This window comes from Ambystoma mexicanum, chromosome 1q, assembly GCF_040938575.1.
Source record: "Ambystoma mexicanum isolate Mex_15411 chromosome 1q, UKY_AmexF1_1, whole genome shotgun sequence".
NCBI classification, from domain to species: Eukaryota; Metazoa; Chordata; class Amphibia; order Caudata; family Ambystomatidae; genus Ambystoma; species Ambystoma mexicanum.
The window spans coordinates 27,415,430-27,432,322 of record NC_090922.1 but is presented as its reverse complement, the minus strand read 5'-3'; the positions used below and the strand labels follow the sequence as shown (position 1 = coordinate 27,432,322).

The following is a 16,893-nucleotide window of genomic DNA, read 5'->3' as shown; positions in this document are numbered from 1 at the left end:
CGGCATGGACCATGGTGCTAATAGCACCATGGTCTTCCGCCAGGGTCGTAATGAGGCCCATAGTCTCAGATTTAGACCAATTGATTTTATAGGCTGAGAATGAAGTGAAGGCCTCTATCTGCTCCAGAGCCGGTAAGGAAGAATCCAGAGCCATTGTCACAAGTAGCATGTCATCCGCGTAAAGCCATACCTTCTGTAATGTCTCCCCAAAATGGACACCTTTTATTTTCTCATCTGACTTGATCCTCGCTGCAGGGTCTCCAATGCCAACACAAAACAGCAAAGGTGATATGGACAACCTTGCCTAGTGCCCTTCATCAGTTCAAACTTTCCTGAACACATGCCATTCGTGTTGTCCGCCGCCGCCGTTGGCTCACTATATAGCAACAACATCCATTCTCTTATCTCTTGTTCAAATCATAAGCACTCCAGCAACGCAAAGAGGAAGCTCCACTCTATTTGGTCAAACACTTTTTCAGCATCAAGCGAAAGAGCAAGAAGAGCAGATGACTTACTTCATTCCATATCAATGGATTTGTCAGCGCTTGCTTCCATTTTCGTGTTCTCTGGCTTGTTATTCAATCTTGTGGAGGTTTAAAACCACACTTTACAACAGAGTTTTTCACTGCACCACTGCACCAGGGACAGTTGTTTTTCCACAACGTATAGGTGTAAACAATTACAATTCAATAATGATAATTTCATACGATAATTGTTACATCTCCTGTCATTGGAGGTTGTCTGATGACCTTGAGACAAATGATTAAGCGTTCTCTCTTTAGTTCCCCATTCTCTTGTTTTCTGTGCAAAGTGCTCTTTTAAGGCCCAGCTTGTGCAGCTTGAGCGTGCTAAAGTCAAATGATACTTATATTAATAACTTAGGTTTTGGATATTGATACTACATTAACGAATCAAAGCCTAGCACAATGGGTGATCTTTTTAAATGGAAGTTAAGTTTGATCATGCATAAAACTACAAATAAGGCGTTAATAAAATCAGCAAAGCAGAACGTGACCATTTCATTTGATTTTTTTATTTTGATTTTTGAGAAGTGAAAAACGTGAACATTTTACAGTTAAAGGCATACTATGGGGATACAGCAAGCACACCTGCTAGTCCCAAGCCCCAAATCTCTTTCTCATCATAAAATGTGAATTGTCTGAAAGTGATGAAGAAAGGGATTGTGTTATTGCTGCTGTTTCCGGATTTCAGCTGCCAGAACAACGCTTAGCGGTACCAGAGCAGCACTGCGGCCTCCGTGATCTCTCTGCTTGTACTCCAGCCTGCACGGGTTCCATACCCATCCCAATCAAAACCGGCAAAGTCGCCACACTGCCTGGGCGCCGCTTCAGGGAAGTGCCCTCCCCCACCGAGGCAATGCTGAAAAAGTAGGGATGACAACACAACAATTAGACTCATTGGAAGAAAGCTTTTCCTAATTGCCACAATTCCCTGTCAGTCTGATTGTTATCGTATGACTGTCACACAACTAGTATTAACTGCGCAAGACAACTTTGGTCAAGTTGTGAAAAGGCCTAGATTTGCCCAACTTTTATCTCAGACTTTAAAGTCATTGCACCCCCTCCCATCCTCCTCCCAGCCGCTCCGTCCTGCTGTGCCATGTTTGCTTCAAAAGCATTATTCATCAAAGATAAATCAATAAAATGAGGGAAAATCTTGGAGGTGACCCAAAGGGAAGCATAGGTAAGCCTGAATGAATGGAGCCTTACTTAAATTTGTTACAAAATTGTCCAATGCGCCCATCAAGATGTGCATATCAACCCATTCCAAAATGGCACTACTAGCCTACATCTGGTCCACACCGTGCCATGCTTTTAGACACTTAGCAATTATGGCTGTGACAGCATTTCTCCTGCTACAGAGGATAATTGCAGAAACATCAACTAGTCTAGTCATAGTTCAGCACCCTACTTTCACAGCACTACCGACAGCATTTCTCCTGCTACTGAGAATAATTGCAGATACATCAACTAGTCAAGTCACAGTTCAGCGCCCTACTATCACAGCACTACCAACAGCATTTCTCCTGCTATGTAGAATAAATGCATACACATTAACTAGTCAAGTCACAGTTCAGCTCCCTACTATCACAGCACTACCAACAGCATTTCTCCTGCTATGGAGAATAATTGCAGACACATCAACTAGTCAAGTCACAGTTCAGCGCCCTACTATCACAGCACTACCAACAGCATTTCTCCTGCTATGTAGAATAAATGCATACACATCAACTAGTCAAGTCACAGTTCAGCGCCCTACTATCACAGCACTACCAACAGCATTTCTCCTGCTATGTAGAATAAATGCATATTCATTAACTAGTCAAGTCACAGTTCAGCGCCCTACTATGACAGCACTACCGACAGCATTTCTCCTGCTATGGAGAATAATTGCAGACACATCAACTAGTCAAGTCACAGTTCAGCGCCCTATTATCACAGCACTACCGACAGCATTTCTCCTGCTACTGAGAATAATTGCAGATACATCAACTAGTCAAGTCACAGTTCAGCGCCCTACTATCACAGCACTACCAACAGCATTTCTCCTGCTATGTAGAATAAATGCATACACATCAACTAGTCAAGTCACAGTTCAGCGCCCTACTATCACAGCACTACCAACAGCATTTCTCCTGCTATGTAGAATAAATGCATACACATTAACTAGTCAAGTCACAGTTCAGCGCCCTACTATCACAGCACTACCAACAGCATTTCTCCTGCTATGGAGAATAATTGCAGACACATCAACTAGTCAAGTCACAGTTCAGCGCCCTACTATCACAGCACTACCAACAGCATTTCTCCTGCTATGTAGAATAAATGCATACACATCAACTAGTCAAGTCACAGTTCAGCGTCCTACTATCACAGCACTACCAACAGCATTTCTCCTGCTATGTAGAATAAATGCATACACATTAACTAGTCAAGTCACAGTTCAGAGCCCTACTATCACAGCACTACCAACAGCATTTCTCCTGCTTTGTAGAATAAATGCATACACATTAACTAGTCAAGTCACAGTTCAGAGCCCTACTATCACAGCACTACCAACAGCATTTCTCCTGCTATGTAGAATAAATGCATACACATTAACTAGTCAAGTCACAGTTCAGAGCCCTACTATCACAGCACTACCAACAGCATTTCTCCTGCTTTGTAGAATAAATGCATACACATTAACTAGTCAAGTCACAGTTCAGAGCCCTACTATCACAGCACTACCAACAGCATTTCTCCTGCTTTGTAGAATAAATGCATACACATTAACTAGTCAAGTCACAGTTCAGAGCCCTACTATCACAGCACTACCAACAGCATTTCTCCTGCTTTGTAGAATAAATGCATACACATTAACTAGTCAAGTCACAGTTCAGAGCCCTACTATCACAGCACTACCAACAGCATTTCTCCTGCTATGTAGAATAAATGCATACACATTAACTAGTCAAGTCACAGTTCAGAGCCCTACTATCACAGCACTACCATTTGAAAAAAAGATCTTTGGCCTGCACCCAAGAAATTCATTTCGATTTAGTGGATTTTTTTTCTTGCACATTTCATCGCATATGACTGCGGGGGAGACCTCCTGCTGCCTCTCCCCATCCCACCACCTTATTAATATCCCCCCTATATTACGATGAAATTCATAAAAGAAATCCAGCTAAATGTAGCTCGCAGTAATGGGCTGCGATGTTTTGGTGCGATACCTTCATGGGCAGCTCGCTCGTAAGTTCCTCTTTGTGTACAACAGTGAATGCAGAACCTTAAGGCTGCAAGGGGCACCTGCTTCTTGCACCTGATTCACCTTAAGAAAAAGCTGCCTGACACATCTGGTTGGTGGTGCGGACAGTGGCCTTAGGAGGCCTCTGCTTGCATGCCTGTAGCCAGGACCTGCTCTGTTCCCGGTGGAACGTGTCCTCCATGGCTGGATGAGCCGCGTTCACTGCTGTCATTGGTTAATGCCTTGGTTGGGCATTCAGTGCCAACGCGTAATCATGCAATGCGTCAAGGCCTCATTGGCCGTTGCAAAGAACTAAGGAATCTCTTTGGGGGTAGCAAGGTAGACGGCAGTGGCCTGTCCCCCACCCCGTCTCCCCTCGAGCGACTTGCATAATCCTTATGGACTGCGATGTTGCTATTTATGCATTGTGGGTGTCTAATCCATTCAGCACAATATCTGCAGAGAGCCTATTCCATTGTCTGCATGTTTCTTGCGCTAAACCTTAAATGTGCTCAGTGTGTTTTCTAATTAATGCACAGTTGATTTCAATATATGTCTACAGCTTCCCCCCTCCCCGCCCACCATAAAAGGGCCACATCTACACTATCAATCCCTCGATAAACTGGAGATGGAAAGTAAAACATGCATTTGAAGGTAACGACCGTGCAAAAATATTGGCCTGGCGTAGTGACTAGGGGCACATACGACTCTAAACTAAATTGACCTTTCTAACCCATGCATATATAGTTACTTCTAAGGATATTGCTTTCACTCCTTCCTAGCTGCAATCCAACATGTTTTTGTACATGTGTTTTCAATTATATAGCTTACTCCCCTATACATGTGTTATTATCATCTTCCCCTTGTGTCCTCTGTCATTAGTTCACCTTGTGTTTCTTCCTCTATGTCTTCGCATCTCTCTGTCACACACCTCTCCATGTTGCCTTTTATCTCCTCGTCTTTCTTTATTTTTAGTTTTGGCTGTTAGATGGCGCTGTAGGGCTGCCTGCAAGCCAACACTATTAAAACTGAAACTGACAATAGGAGAGAGATGGATTTTGAGGAGGAACACACAGCTTTTGGGCGTTGTTTAGCTTTTTACCCACTCACTGACTGTCGATGGATATTCTTGTCAATATGGCCATTACCACCCACTACCCTTGTAGTCTGCATCCAACCCAGGCACTCCTGGGATGTCTTTGACCTAACTGTGTTCTTAGGACACCAATGGTATTTCTAAAAAATATTTTTAAATGCAATGGTTTAATTCAAGATGTAAACATTGTTCTGGCGTGCTAAAAATGTCATAAATTGCGTGCCTTTAGTCACTTGGCATATAATCAATATGCGTGTCAATTCATCTCTTCTTGCACTGAATTCCTGTGAATAATAACCATTGCCAATGTCAACAGTTTGGCTCTTAGATAGGTATTGCCATGATACGCTCAGGTACTAACAAACATGGGCCAGCTGTTACCCTCTTATGGCCAGGTAGTACCGTTACCGTTATAACCATGCCAGGTAAATCCCTATGCTATCCCTACTCAGTATCCCAAACTATTGGTTTTGCCAATCCTTGTTTAGTTTCTTCTTCTGCCCTTTGATCTTCTGGTAGCCACAAGGGATGTTTCTGTTTTCCTGTCACTCAGACAGGTATTCCCTGGAGCTGTCATCTGACCGCAACAAGCCGCGAAACCCCTTCACCAGAGCAGATCCTGCCTTTTTTCGAAAGACTAGCCCACTGGGAACGTTAAGAAGGTTATTCGGGCAGGGGTACAGGATTGCTGTCCATACCCGAATACAATTTACACAAAACCAGATGTGTGCCCAACTGAATTCAGGGCCTATTTTAAGGTACAATTCCCCCTGCACATTAAGACTACAGAGCGTGCTACTTAATGGTCTTTAAATAGCAAGCCTGTGAAGAAGGGGTCAAATCTGCACATTGACCTTAAATGTCAGTACACATACGTATCTGGCCACAATGCGCTGTACATTGAATGCCCTTATGGGACCCGAGTTCGAGTATCGGAAGAAATTCAAAGAGGTGCTTGTATGCGTGTGTGCATATTGGCCAGTGCTTAAGATATGAGGGGTGGCCAAGTCCCTGCTAGCCACCCATGGCGATCTGGCATATGGATGGGTGGTGGGAAGTGGTGCAGAAGGGGTAAGCAAGAGTGGGATAGATGTTATGTGTGCATCTACGTATCACATTTTTGCTGTGATGGGTAGCTACATCCTTATGGCAGAGGTGTGCGAGGTGTCTTGAAGTGGTGTATGATGGCAGATGCATGTGGGTCTGCAGCTGTGACTTTGGCAATGTTCCCTATGCATGGAGAGTAACAGGTTAATTGCATGGTCTACATTCTAAGCAGTGACCCAGAATAAGTCTGATGGCAAAGCTCTAAATCAACTTGCTTTAAAGTAGGGCTACATTCTACTTGCTCGTAGGATCAGTGTACATTTTGCCATCGACCATTTTCTAGATTCAGTATCTGGTTATATTGTACATTCTTCAAGATTCCAAGCTTACTAACATTCTTAATTTCGCCTCGGTTCAGTATTTGTGCTAGATTGTGCAATTAGCTTAGGTTCCATGAAGGACTATTCTGCGTTCACCTGATTCAGTGAAATGGCTACATTCTAGTTCACCTGAAGTAATATAGTGGCGGCATTCCGCATGGATCTGGAATGGAGTGATGGATACATTCCATGGGTACCTAGAATCAATAAATTGTCTGCATTCTCCATTCTCCAAGATTCGAACCTGGCTGCATTCTGCAATCCGCTAAGACCTGGGAAAATAGTGATGGCTACGTTGCACAAGTACCTAGAAGCAATTGATGTATTCTTCATGTGCTTGGGGCACAGCGACCCCTGATTGGTGAGGTCATATAATCTATGCCGTTCTAATATAGCCTTGCCGAATCAGGGGGCCATTACTTATATAGCATTACTAGGAATACCTCTGGAGTTCACCACGCACTGCCACACTTTCAATCAGAGTGTACATGTGTTAGTTCAGGAGACTCACATGTTCACTGTTGCAGCCGTTGACCTTCAGCCCAGAGCAGAGGGCAAGCGCCGCCCGCTCATTGTTGATCACTCGGAACTGGACGTACCCTGCAGTAAATTCGCCTAGTGGAAGAAATCATGAAAATACATCACCATTCGTAGTAGAGCAACTACGATGGAACAGTAGGTCATCAAGAGGTGCATCACACAAGGGACATCACTCAGGTCACACAAGGGATATCACTCAGGGTGCAGGAATGGATTCCGCATGCTGTCGGATCCTTATATTTATGCGGATCAACAGAAGTAAAACGGTGAATGTAGCGCTTCACGCAGTGTACAATGAGTTGCAGACAGGTGCATGCAATCCAGTCTTTTCTGAAATTAATCTTGGCAGTGCCAGCATTAACATTGCCTGGCTTTAAAATGGATCTGGCCCTGGCTCCCGGATGCCCGCACAGAGGGCACCACATCCATTAGCATGTCTGTGGGTGTTGACTCCTCTCTGCAATTTACATTTGTTTTTGGCCCGGGTGCTGCAGTAACACATACATTCGGACGGATCAGGCTTTACTTGTCGCTTTACACTGGTTTCAGAAACAAATCATAATTCCCCCTCCCCCACCCTGTGCGAGCATGGCTGGAGTCATTGACATGGTTTCCATAGAAACCCAGAGTCTCACCTCCAACATCAAAATCCGATTCTGACTGAGGTGCTCCCGAATCTGAAAGGCGGAGCCGATGGAGGTGGCCGGAATGCAAATTCCGTTGTGTGTTTCCACTCTGCCTTTCAAGAACTGAAAAAGGCAGCAAGTGCTATAGTAGGTCTTGTGCTGTTAGGCACGCGTAAACCCTATTTGCGTGGGGCTCAAGCCTGGCTCAGGCCCTAGAATGCATATGCCATCGGAGTCACATTTTAGAATGAATGTGCATTACAGTGCGTTCTGAGTCTGCTTCTAGGGTGACCAGACGTCCCGGTTTTGCCAGGACTGTCCCGGTATTTGGTGCTCTGTCCCCCTTTCTCAAGATTATGTTTCCATTGGAAACTGCAGAGGTCCCGGGTTTTTGGTAGTAGGTCTTCATAGCTGACAGGTATGACTGTACAATCTCACACATGAGAAATGCTGCATTTTACAACTTAAGATAGTGTTCGTTTGTGATAAATTAATTATATGTGTTTATTTTAACAGTAACACTTAAACCCCCATTCTCCTCCAACCGCTGCTGAAGTGTAGTGCCTTGGCAGCCACTTTCGAGCGTTAGTCCTACCTTTATGTTAGTTGCCCTGTCCCAGTTTTCTACTTTTTAAATCTGGTGACACTATTTTTTGTGCAGTGTTCTTTACAATCTCTGCAGCCGATCTTCAACACCTTAATATGCGTGTCAGTGAATATATGTGAGCCTTAGAATTTTCCTTTCTTTGTGTAAAATATGTGTATTTGGAGGACAAAATATATGCAAAACGATGCGAAATATTGTGAACGACAAGCAGTGCCACAGACTAAAGACCAAATTAATGTATTTCAGTATCACACAAAGCAGCTTGGTGCCAGAAACAAGGTATTTCAGATGCAAAATAGGCATTGCCAGGCCGTATGTACCTTTTTCAGACGTTTGAGACGGTACTGACAGCCCAGGCGCTATATTATTTATGAAATGTTTATGGGCAATGCTGCAGGGCCGCCCAAAGCGAGGCAGGGTAACTGCTGTTACCATCTGCAGGCCTTGAGAGGGGCAGCCCAACCTCTCCCCCTCTCTGCTCCTCTCCTTCCCCCAAGCCAGAGAGACACGCAGTCTGTGCAACACAAAGCTGAGGTGAACAATCACCTCACCCTTCCTCCATACAGCAAGGTGCTAAGCACCTAAGGAAACCAACAGTCAGGCAGGGATCAGGTTCAAAGGCCTGGCCCTCCCTCCCCCCCAGGGTGCCAGACAGTCGACTATCCAGCCGAGGGCTGGAACACAACAGCCCCCACTACTGTACATGATAAAGACCCAGGGCTACCCTGGGTCTTATAAATACAGAGCGGCATGCTCTGAGAAAACACAAACAGTTTGTGTACCCTGAACGGGGACCCAAACACACAGGAGGTGCACTGTTTACTCAGTGCCTTCCAAACCTTTGCTTCTTTACCACAAAACCCTCCCACCCTACAAATAAGGGAGAAGAACAAAGGAAGAGAAGTACAAGGCACTGTACGGTGCCCACATCAAGTCGTGGGACATGAGAAGGCGGGCACGGGCCAGACGGGGTAACCCCAAGACCCGGTGCCCAAAAGTATGTTACTAAGATGATATGTGATCATTGTTATCTCCATAACCATATATGTACAATAAAAACCAACGGCCTTTTATTGGCAACACTTGACAACAATGTTTGAGCCAAATTATTCCAGGTGAGGGTATGGGGTTGGCAAATAATTATGCATGCATATGGGTTCAGCAGTTACTAGTATAATATGGGGCGATATGGATGCAGCAGGAGCCGAAGAAACGGGGCCGGTGAATGTGATGTTTCAACTAATCAATGCAAGGCTAGTCATCACACATGGCAAGAACGTCACATTATTGCAGAAACTTTGCTCGCATTCTGAGCAGTAACAGAGAGGCGCTCCCCGGTGACTTCTGCTACTTCTAAAATGCAGTGTAAAAATAGAGCTGCCACCATCTATGAGATAAAGACCCAGCAAATGTGAGCTGAACAACCGTGAGAAATCTTGCTTTGGACCTGTCTCCACCGCAATGCAAGCCTTTCTACCCAGCTCAAGCCAACAACGCTGACAAAATGCCCTGGCCTACAGAGAAAACCAAAATGTATAACGCCTTGGTTGAAACATGCAGAACTGCTTCCATCAGAAGTTTCTAGAATAACCAGGCACTAGATTTTGTGGGCGTTCTGATCCTATCTGTCATACAGTGTTCAAGGCCCATTGACATCCCTACATAAAATAACCCCCTGATAAAAGAACAAAAAACAAACACGCATCCAATTATTGCGCTATTTACTAACTAGGCCAGGGCTAAGATCTTTTTAAATACAAACTGCGTCACCCCTGACAGACCATAATGATTCATAGCACCCAGGAATGCAGAGACTCTTGATCAACATGATGGATAACCTCTTCCATTCACTGGATGCAGGCCAACTTGTAGCAGTGGATAGCAATGTTTCCTCAATTGTCGGGGAAAGGGGACAGGCTTACTGGGACGGGGCGTGTGCCAACAGATTACAATCGGCAGAATCTAGTCCTCAATTGAAAGCATTTTGACTGGCATTGTCGCAGGCCCTTCTCTCTTAATAATGTTATGGTTCTCTGGAATCATTGATGCCATTTATAATCTCATTTGGATGCTACACAGATTTGCCCTCAGTTGAATAGAGGCCCTGAATTCTGGAACAACACCCTACAGTCTACAATGCAACAGTGGCCTCCTAGTCACCCCTTGCAATGGGGACTGTATCTGTACCCATACAGCCCCTCTGCCCCATTTTTGATCTTTTTCTGCATTTATCAGACTTAACTAGTCTGCTGCCTTAAACACAGCACTTGCCACATGCTGGCTGCACTACCACTGTTTATTGCCTCCATTTTCTATTCATTTGTATTTATTATTATTTATCTGCTCTCCTCTGCACTTTCCACTCTCCCCCTTCCACTCACTTTTTCCCCTCTCCCATTCCCATGCGCTTGCGCGTTCTCAATGTCACTGGGCCTAGTAAGATCTTTGGTGTGTTGTGTTCTCCCCTGTTCCCAACCCTTGCCTAGTCACGCTCTGAAATACTTGTGTACGAACGTGATACAAATAAAATATCATATCTTATCATACAGTGTCGATGACACCTCTTCCTCTGGATGATGGATAGTTTTCTGTGTCAATTAAATGATGGTAGCTTGGTACATCCTTGTAAACACCCTGCTTACAAATGGCCTCCTAATTTGGGAAGCACTTGGACCGCTGACCTCTCTTTACTCATTCTTTGACGATCGTTCAGCATGCCAATGCCCAACTCATGGTGCTCAGTAGGGTTCCACCCTGCAGTAGAATGATTACTGGTTAAAAGTCAACTCAACACTATGGCGCTCATTTTGGCTAACATGTAGGCAAGATCCTCACAGGCGAATTTTGGTCATTTGTACAGTGGAGTGCAATAGTGCAGGGCAAAATCCGGTATAGAGGCAGCCGTGTACAAGCCTGCACTCTGCCTTTTGCCCTGCACTTTTGCACTTCGCTCTGCAAATTGAGAAAAACGCTGCCTGCCAGGTGCACCATGGCAGGCAGCGTTACAATGGATTCCTATGGGGTCTGCCTGCCTTTTACTGGTGCATAAAGCCGGAAAGATGCACAGATTTTGCACCAGCATGAAAATCCATGCCGGAGCAAATACTGGGAGTATTTGTATGGCGGAGATGAATGGAGCGGCGGAAAACAAGTTACCATCTGCCCCATCTTTCCGCCATGCAAATCGACAAAAATGGGGCAAGGTTTTTTACGTCTTCCATTTATGTTATGCACGTGAACAAAAACGAGCCGCTAAGACTGTTAATGAAGGACTATTTTAATGTAGTGTAGCAGTCCGAAAATGAAGCAGCCAGTAGGACTGTAGGACTGACATAGAGGAAGTCAGGTTACATGTATCTGTAACTGTACCCCTTCCCCTGAACGCAGTCCAGAACACTTCACAGTTCTCAACAAAAACCGGAGGCAGGGCCTACCACTGAGGTTAACTATCAGCCGACTTCTCATTTTCCATTTGAGGATAAACTCCTTGAAAGGTTGGCTACACAATAAGTGCACGACTGTAGAGAGACTTGTGTTGTTCAGTGACACCCCGCCTGGCTTCCTACTTTCTAGGATTACATCATCTATGCGTAGGGGCCCCAGAGAAGATATTCTACGCCCGGTAGACGCCGACCAATCCATGTGGAGCTGGACAGGGATCCTCACTCTGCCCCGGCTCTGTAATGTGGACCCCTGCCCTCTAGCTATACTCCTGCATCACTTTGCTGTCTAGTCCAACAGGCACGCTGATGACAGCTAGTGTAGAGTTCACTGGACAGCTGCTCCATGACCGGCATGCGTAACACAAGTTACCCTTGCCTTAAGTCTGGGAAGTTGAAAACCCTACTCTGTGAGCCTACTTAAGCCAACGCCATGTGCAGCGTTTTGCCCCTCGGCACGGGCCTGACCGGGCCCTGCCGACAAACCCAGAAACCTTGGCACTCTGTTGAAAAACAGGACATCTCAGTCACTTAACAAATCTCATCCACAGTCAGCATGTTTAACTTCCTCCCTGATGCGCTTCAATGGAGCCGCATTCCTTGGGTGGGAATTTCAAAGTGAAAGCCATCCAAGCCCCGATGATATCCAGAAAAGACATCGGCCTCTTAAATAGATAGCCAGGCTGTAGGGCATCCAGCACAGAGCACCACTGCAACTCATCAGGGGTCTGAGGAATAGGACCACCTCTGCAAGCCGCAACATCACAACGCGGGCTCCCTCTGCAGCACAGACTGATGGAAAGTGATGACATCATCAAGAAGGCCGCATGTGACTCAGGTCCCAGATACCTATCTGCATTCTCTACCGGAGCCGCCTTGCACAGACCTCTCTGCTCGGGTACAACACTTCAAATCTCCCCGGCCCTGGAGAAGAATCGAAGGAAAGGTTTGACAGTCGCAGGAGAAGTACTGGGAGTTCCTCTTTCCGCCAACCTTGGACTAGGCGTTAACTCTTAGAGTTGATAAGAAATCTCCTGCGGTTTAATGACTTGTACGTTGAGATTTCAGGGGCCTCCCCAAAGTGAGTCTTTGCAACCCACTTAACAAGACTTTTACTACAGACTCTGGCCTTCTCTGCCACTTACTTATTTGTTTGCGTGTGTCAATTGTATCTGCTCCCAAAGTACTATTTGCCCCTAGTCTGAATTACCTGTTATGTGGGCATTATAATGTGCTGTGCATGTCACCCTTTTCTGAAGCAGATGCTAAACAAGTATCATAGGTTCCATGTGTTAATATCCCCGCAAAAATATTGCGACACAAAAATATCACCATTTTTTGCGGTGATATTGACCCATGGACCCTGCAGGGGACACCCCCGCAAGCCCCATATTATTTTAAAATGTGCAGGGCACACCCCCGCAACCCCTGCTCCCACAAATTATCCCCCCCAAAAATATTGCCTATGGCGAAACAAACAGCCATATGTATAGCAATGTTTTTGGTGGGAATATTTTGTAGGGATATCATATCATAATCTTCAGTCTCAAAGCAAATATGTTCTTGTAGTATTTTAATGATTTAAACACTTGTTCTACCTTTTCTCTCTGTCAAACATGCATTTTTCCCCCTAATCCTTGGTTCCCCGCAGTCTGCCTGCTCGGTAGCTGTGACCTTTTCCCTGTCCCCTTTTTTTCCTATGTACTTTGAAGTTTCTTTTATTAAAACACCATAAATATATAAATACATGCATAAATAAATAAATGGATAAATAAATAAATGCCACTAGCCTTGAAAGAACTCAACTCACTTCCAATGGAGCAAAATCATCAAATGTAAAACTCTGCTCATAAAATACACAGTACTAGGTGGAAACAGCACAGATTATCTTACAACATCTACCCCACGCCACATCATGAGGCCAAACCTCAAAAGCAATCAAGCCCAAAGGCGAAAGAATTAGAGAGCAGAATTCAATCTGGTGAAGTTCATTGGCTCATCACTTTAAGGCAATGGAAAGCGTCCCCTCCTCTATAAGCGTCTGGAAGACCCCTCTGTAGGGGAAGATGTCCTTCTGTGATTGGCTGACACCGGGATAGTAGCCCCCTCAATGCGTGGTTCTTCTGACATTCTGCTTAATATCAGCACTTAATATTTTCGTGCCTAAAAACACTTGTGTACTCATACCTAGAAACACTTGTGTACAGGCGCGTTATAAATGCCTTATCATATCATGCCACTACCAACTAACCACCAATTAGCATTGGACAACCTATGCAAGATTTTAATCCACTATAAATGATTACATGTTATGTTATGTTACTTTGCATTTATGTAGCGCCTTATGTTCCATTGGTATGGTCTCAAGGCGCTGGTAGGTTGAACGCCCTCGGGAACCGAAGTTCAAGTCAGTAGAGAGAATAGAGAGAGTTAAAGGTGCGTGTGAGCACCGGATATGTGTGCAGCTGGTGTGGCATTCCTGTGATAGCTGCTTCTTAGCGGTAGGTGTGGTGGTTGAGAGATCAAGAGTATGTGTTCGTTCTGGTAGGTTTTTATCCAGACCGATTCTGGCTGCGTTAGGCCTGAGGAGAACGCCTGGCTGGGGGGTGCGTAACCAGCAGTGTTTATTTAGAGTGATGGGGAGTATGAGGAAGATGTAGGTATGAGAACAGCTATACCAAATGGTGTCATAGTATCGCTGTGTTCTAGTTGAGTGGTGGTGTAAAGAAGAGAGTAAGCGTGGAGATGTGATATGGTGGTTTACCTTAGGTGTTTGAGATCGGGCCCACTCCAATAGTTCCATGTACTCCATCCGTTCCATGTACTCCGACTGTTCCATGCATTATGACCGTATCAAGCACTCAAAACCGTTCTTTTCCATGCTCTTTCAAACATTCCATGCACTCCAAACCATTCCATGTAAGTCACGCCATTCTATGCACTCCAATCCGTTCCATGCACTCCAATCCGATCCGTTCCATTTACTCCAGTCCGTCCCATTCACTCCAATCCGTTCCATGCACTCCAACCATTTTATGCAATGCCCTTTTCATTCGTTTTACCCACGTTATACTTTCTCCATGGATCATCCATCCACATACGTCATCTTCATACGTTCCATCCACTTCACTGGTTCTACCCATTTCACACGTTTCCATCCACTTCACCCGTTCCACCCATTTCACCAGTTCCAAACACATCACCTGTTCATCCACCTACTTCATCCGTTCCAACATTCCGACAACCAAATATTGAGTGACAGCTATGCAAGAGGTTACCATATTAAAATAAATAAAGAATGAGTGTACCTCTTCCGTTAGGTGAATAATAGTCAGTGACCTTTTGGGCATTGCCTTTGTCGAATACAATGGGCACAGCTGGGCCGTTGCCAGTGGGGCAGCTTGCAATGCCGTATCTTACAGGGTATTTCTGGAAAGAAGAGGGTAAATGTGAAATGACACAATGCACACATGCAGTAAGGCACAGCAGCCCTTTCTTTTTTTATCAAAACTGTAATTCTGTGTCCTCACAAATGTAGTCGTTCATATGCATTTGTCCAACTAAACACTAGATGCCCTGTGAAGAAAGCCAGTCCTACTGGTGCATTTTTGGCCACACGGCTGTGCTTGTCGTGGAAGATGTTTAACTCAGTTCAGGGAAAGTTCTTCTCATGGGCCCGGATGGTTTTACACCCTCCTCATTAATCCTATTGTTCCCACAACAGGACGACCTATACCCATGCTTTCACAGAACACATCTCTCCCTAAACACCCCGTCCTCCCTCTCTGCCTTTTTGTCTGTAGTAGCCACTTCCTCTTTAACTTCCTATCTTTCCCCTGCTCCTTTTCCTTTCCAGACTACGAGTTGGGGGTTAGGTGTTAACAGTAAATCCCCAATGGGGAATTTTCAGCTCTAATACCGTGCGCTAATACAGCCGTCGGTAATACAGGGCGCTAAATGAGATTTTCACCTCCAGAAAAAAGCTGGAGGCAAAACAGCCCATTTAGCGCCCAACTCGTGATCGGGCCAGCCCTTAAATGCAGCGGTAATACTGTTACCGCTGCATTTAAGGGCTACCGCCCAACTCGTTATGAGGCCCTCAGGCTCTGGATGCGCATCTTGTAGACAAGCCTATGGGCCTAATTCATGGAATGGTTAGCCCGGTGCAAAGTAACTTTGATTGACAGACCCACGCTAAAAGTACCATAGAATCGGATGCTATGGGGGCTTATAGTACTACTGTGGCTATTTGGTGAAGTACACAAGTCTCACAACTTAACAGTCGTGAGGGGGCTTTTGTCAGCCGTCCCAGGTTCAAATGACAATTTTTGAGAGTGCAGAGGTTCATTTTGGAAATGTTTTTCAGTGGTGTCAGCTGTTGTTTTGGGTTTTGTCAGATGGGCAGCAGTGGTTTTTTGTGGCCTGCAAGTATTCGGGCCAAACCACGTAACTCCAATAAAAATCCTCTGGTGGAACTCGGACGGGAAAAATGGCTGCACTGATTAATTCATCCTACAGATCCCAGAGTTTCCAGAGGAATGCTCTTTTAGATATATAGAAAGAGAGCAGATGTGGAATAAGTAGGTGAGCACATTCACCAGTTCTACGCGGCAGAATAACACATGTTCTAGTTAGTCTAGGCAGTGCCCCTCCGCGAGATGGGGACTGTGACTGCCTTGAACGCTTTACTCCCATTTTGGTGAAAATCATGCTTCATCCTGAGCAAACTGGGAGGCCAGGGAGTCTAGCACATCAGAAAACATTGACGACATGTGGAAGGGCATGAGAGAGGCCTTGGATGACACGTTTCTAGGGTCAGGCTTTTAAGGGCTATTGCTATTTGCTGGGGACTGGGAGTATGGTGGGGACAGCCTTTTTTGCACATACAGGGTCTGGGAATGAATGAGGTGTGATCTGATCGCCTCAGTCTTGGGTCGCCTACTCTGTCTCCCGCTACCTGCTGCATCCAACTTAAACTGACCAGTCTCACCTACACAGCTGTGCATCAGTGTGCAAAGGCAAACTTTGCAAATCAGCTGTGTCATCGACTTGTGTTGTTGAAACCACATGCATTGGTGATGAAGCAAGCCTTTCCAAACGCTTCATGCTGATTGGCTGTTTTACGCTGCAGATTTGCATAACACACAACCTATGTGCGCCATACATACACAACACACATTTAAAAAAGCAAAATAGAAAATGGGTGTACAAAACTGGAGTTGGCATGGCCCTTCCTTCCAGTCCGGACTCTTCAGCAATGGAGGTCGGTTCTTTGTGGACAATGAAGACAGGATTTCAGAATGGTGCTCCTCTCTTCCCTAGTCTTCGGCAGCTCTCCTCAAACCCCACAGCAGATGAGGCTATGGGTGCTGACAAACCACAAGGGCCTGCTCACAGGTAATAAAAC

The 16,893-nt window shown here is 45.2% G+C and overlaps 1 protein-coding gene across 3 annotated transcripts in view; it reads right to left on the bottom strand.

Annotated features, from left to right (window-relative positions):
* Positions 1-1,013: 1,013 nt before the first annotated feature.
* The window catches only part of LOC138523536 (intelectin-1-like), a 37,401-nt gene continuing 21,521 nt past the window's right edge, over positions 1,014-16,893 (bottom strand). For all 3 annotated transcript variants that reach the window (XM_069635444.1, XM_069635446.1, XM_069635445.1), the window contains exons 6-8: positions 14,795-14,915; positions 6,785-6,888; positions 1,014-1,380 (exon numbers count right to left, since the gene is read on the bottom strand). In XM_069635444.1, the coding sequence (XP_069491545.1) occupies positions 1,228-1,380; positions 6,785-6,888; positions 14,795-14,915 (378 nt within the window). In that variant the 3' untranslated portion in view covers positions 1,014-1,227. The remainder of the gene's footprint in view (positions 1,381-6,784; positions 6,889-14,794; positions 14,916-16,893) is intronic.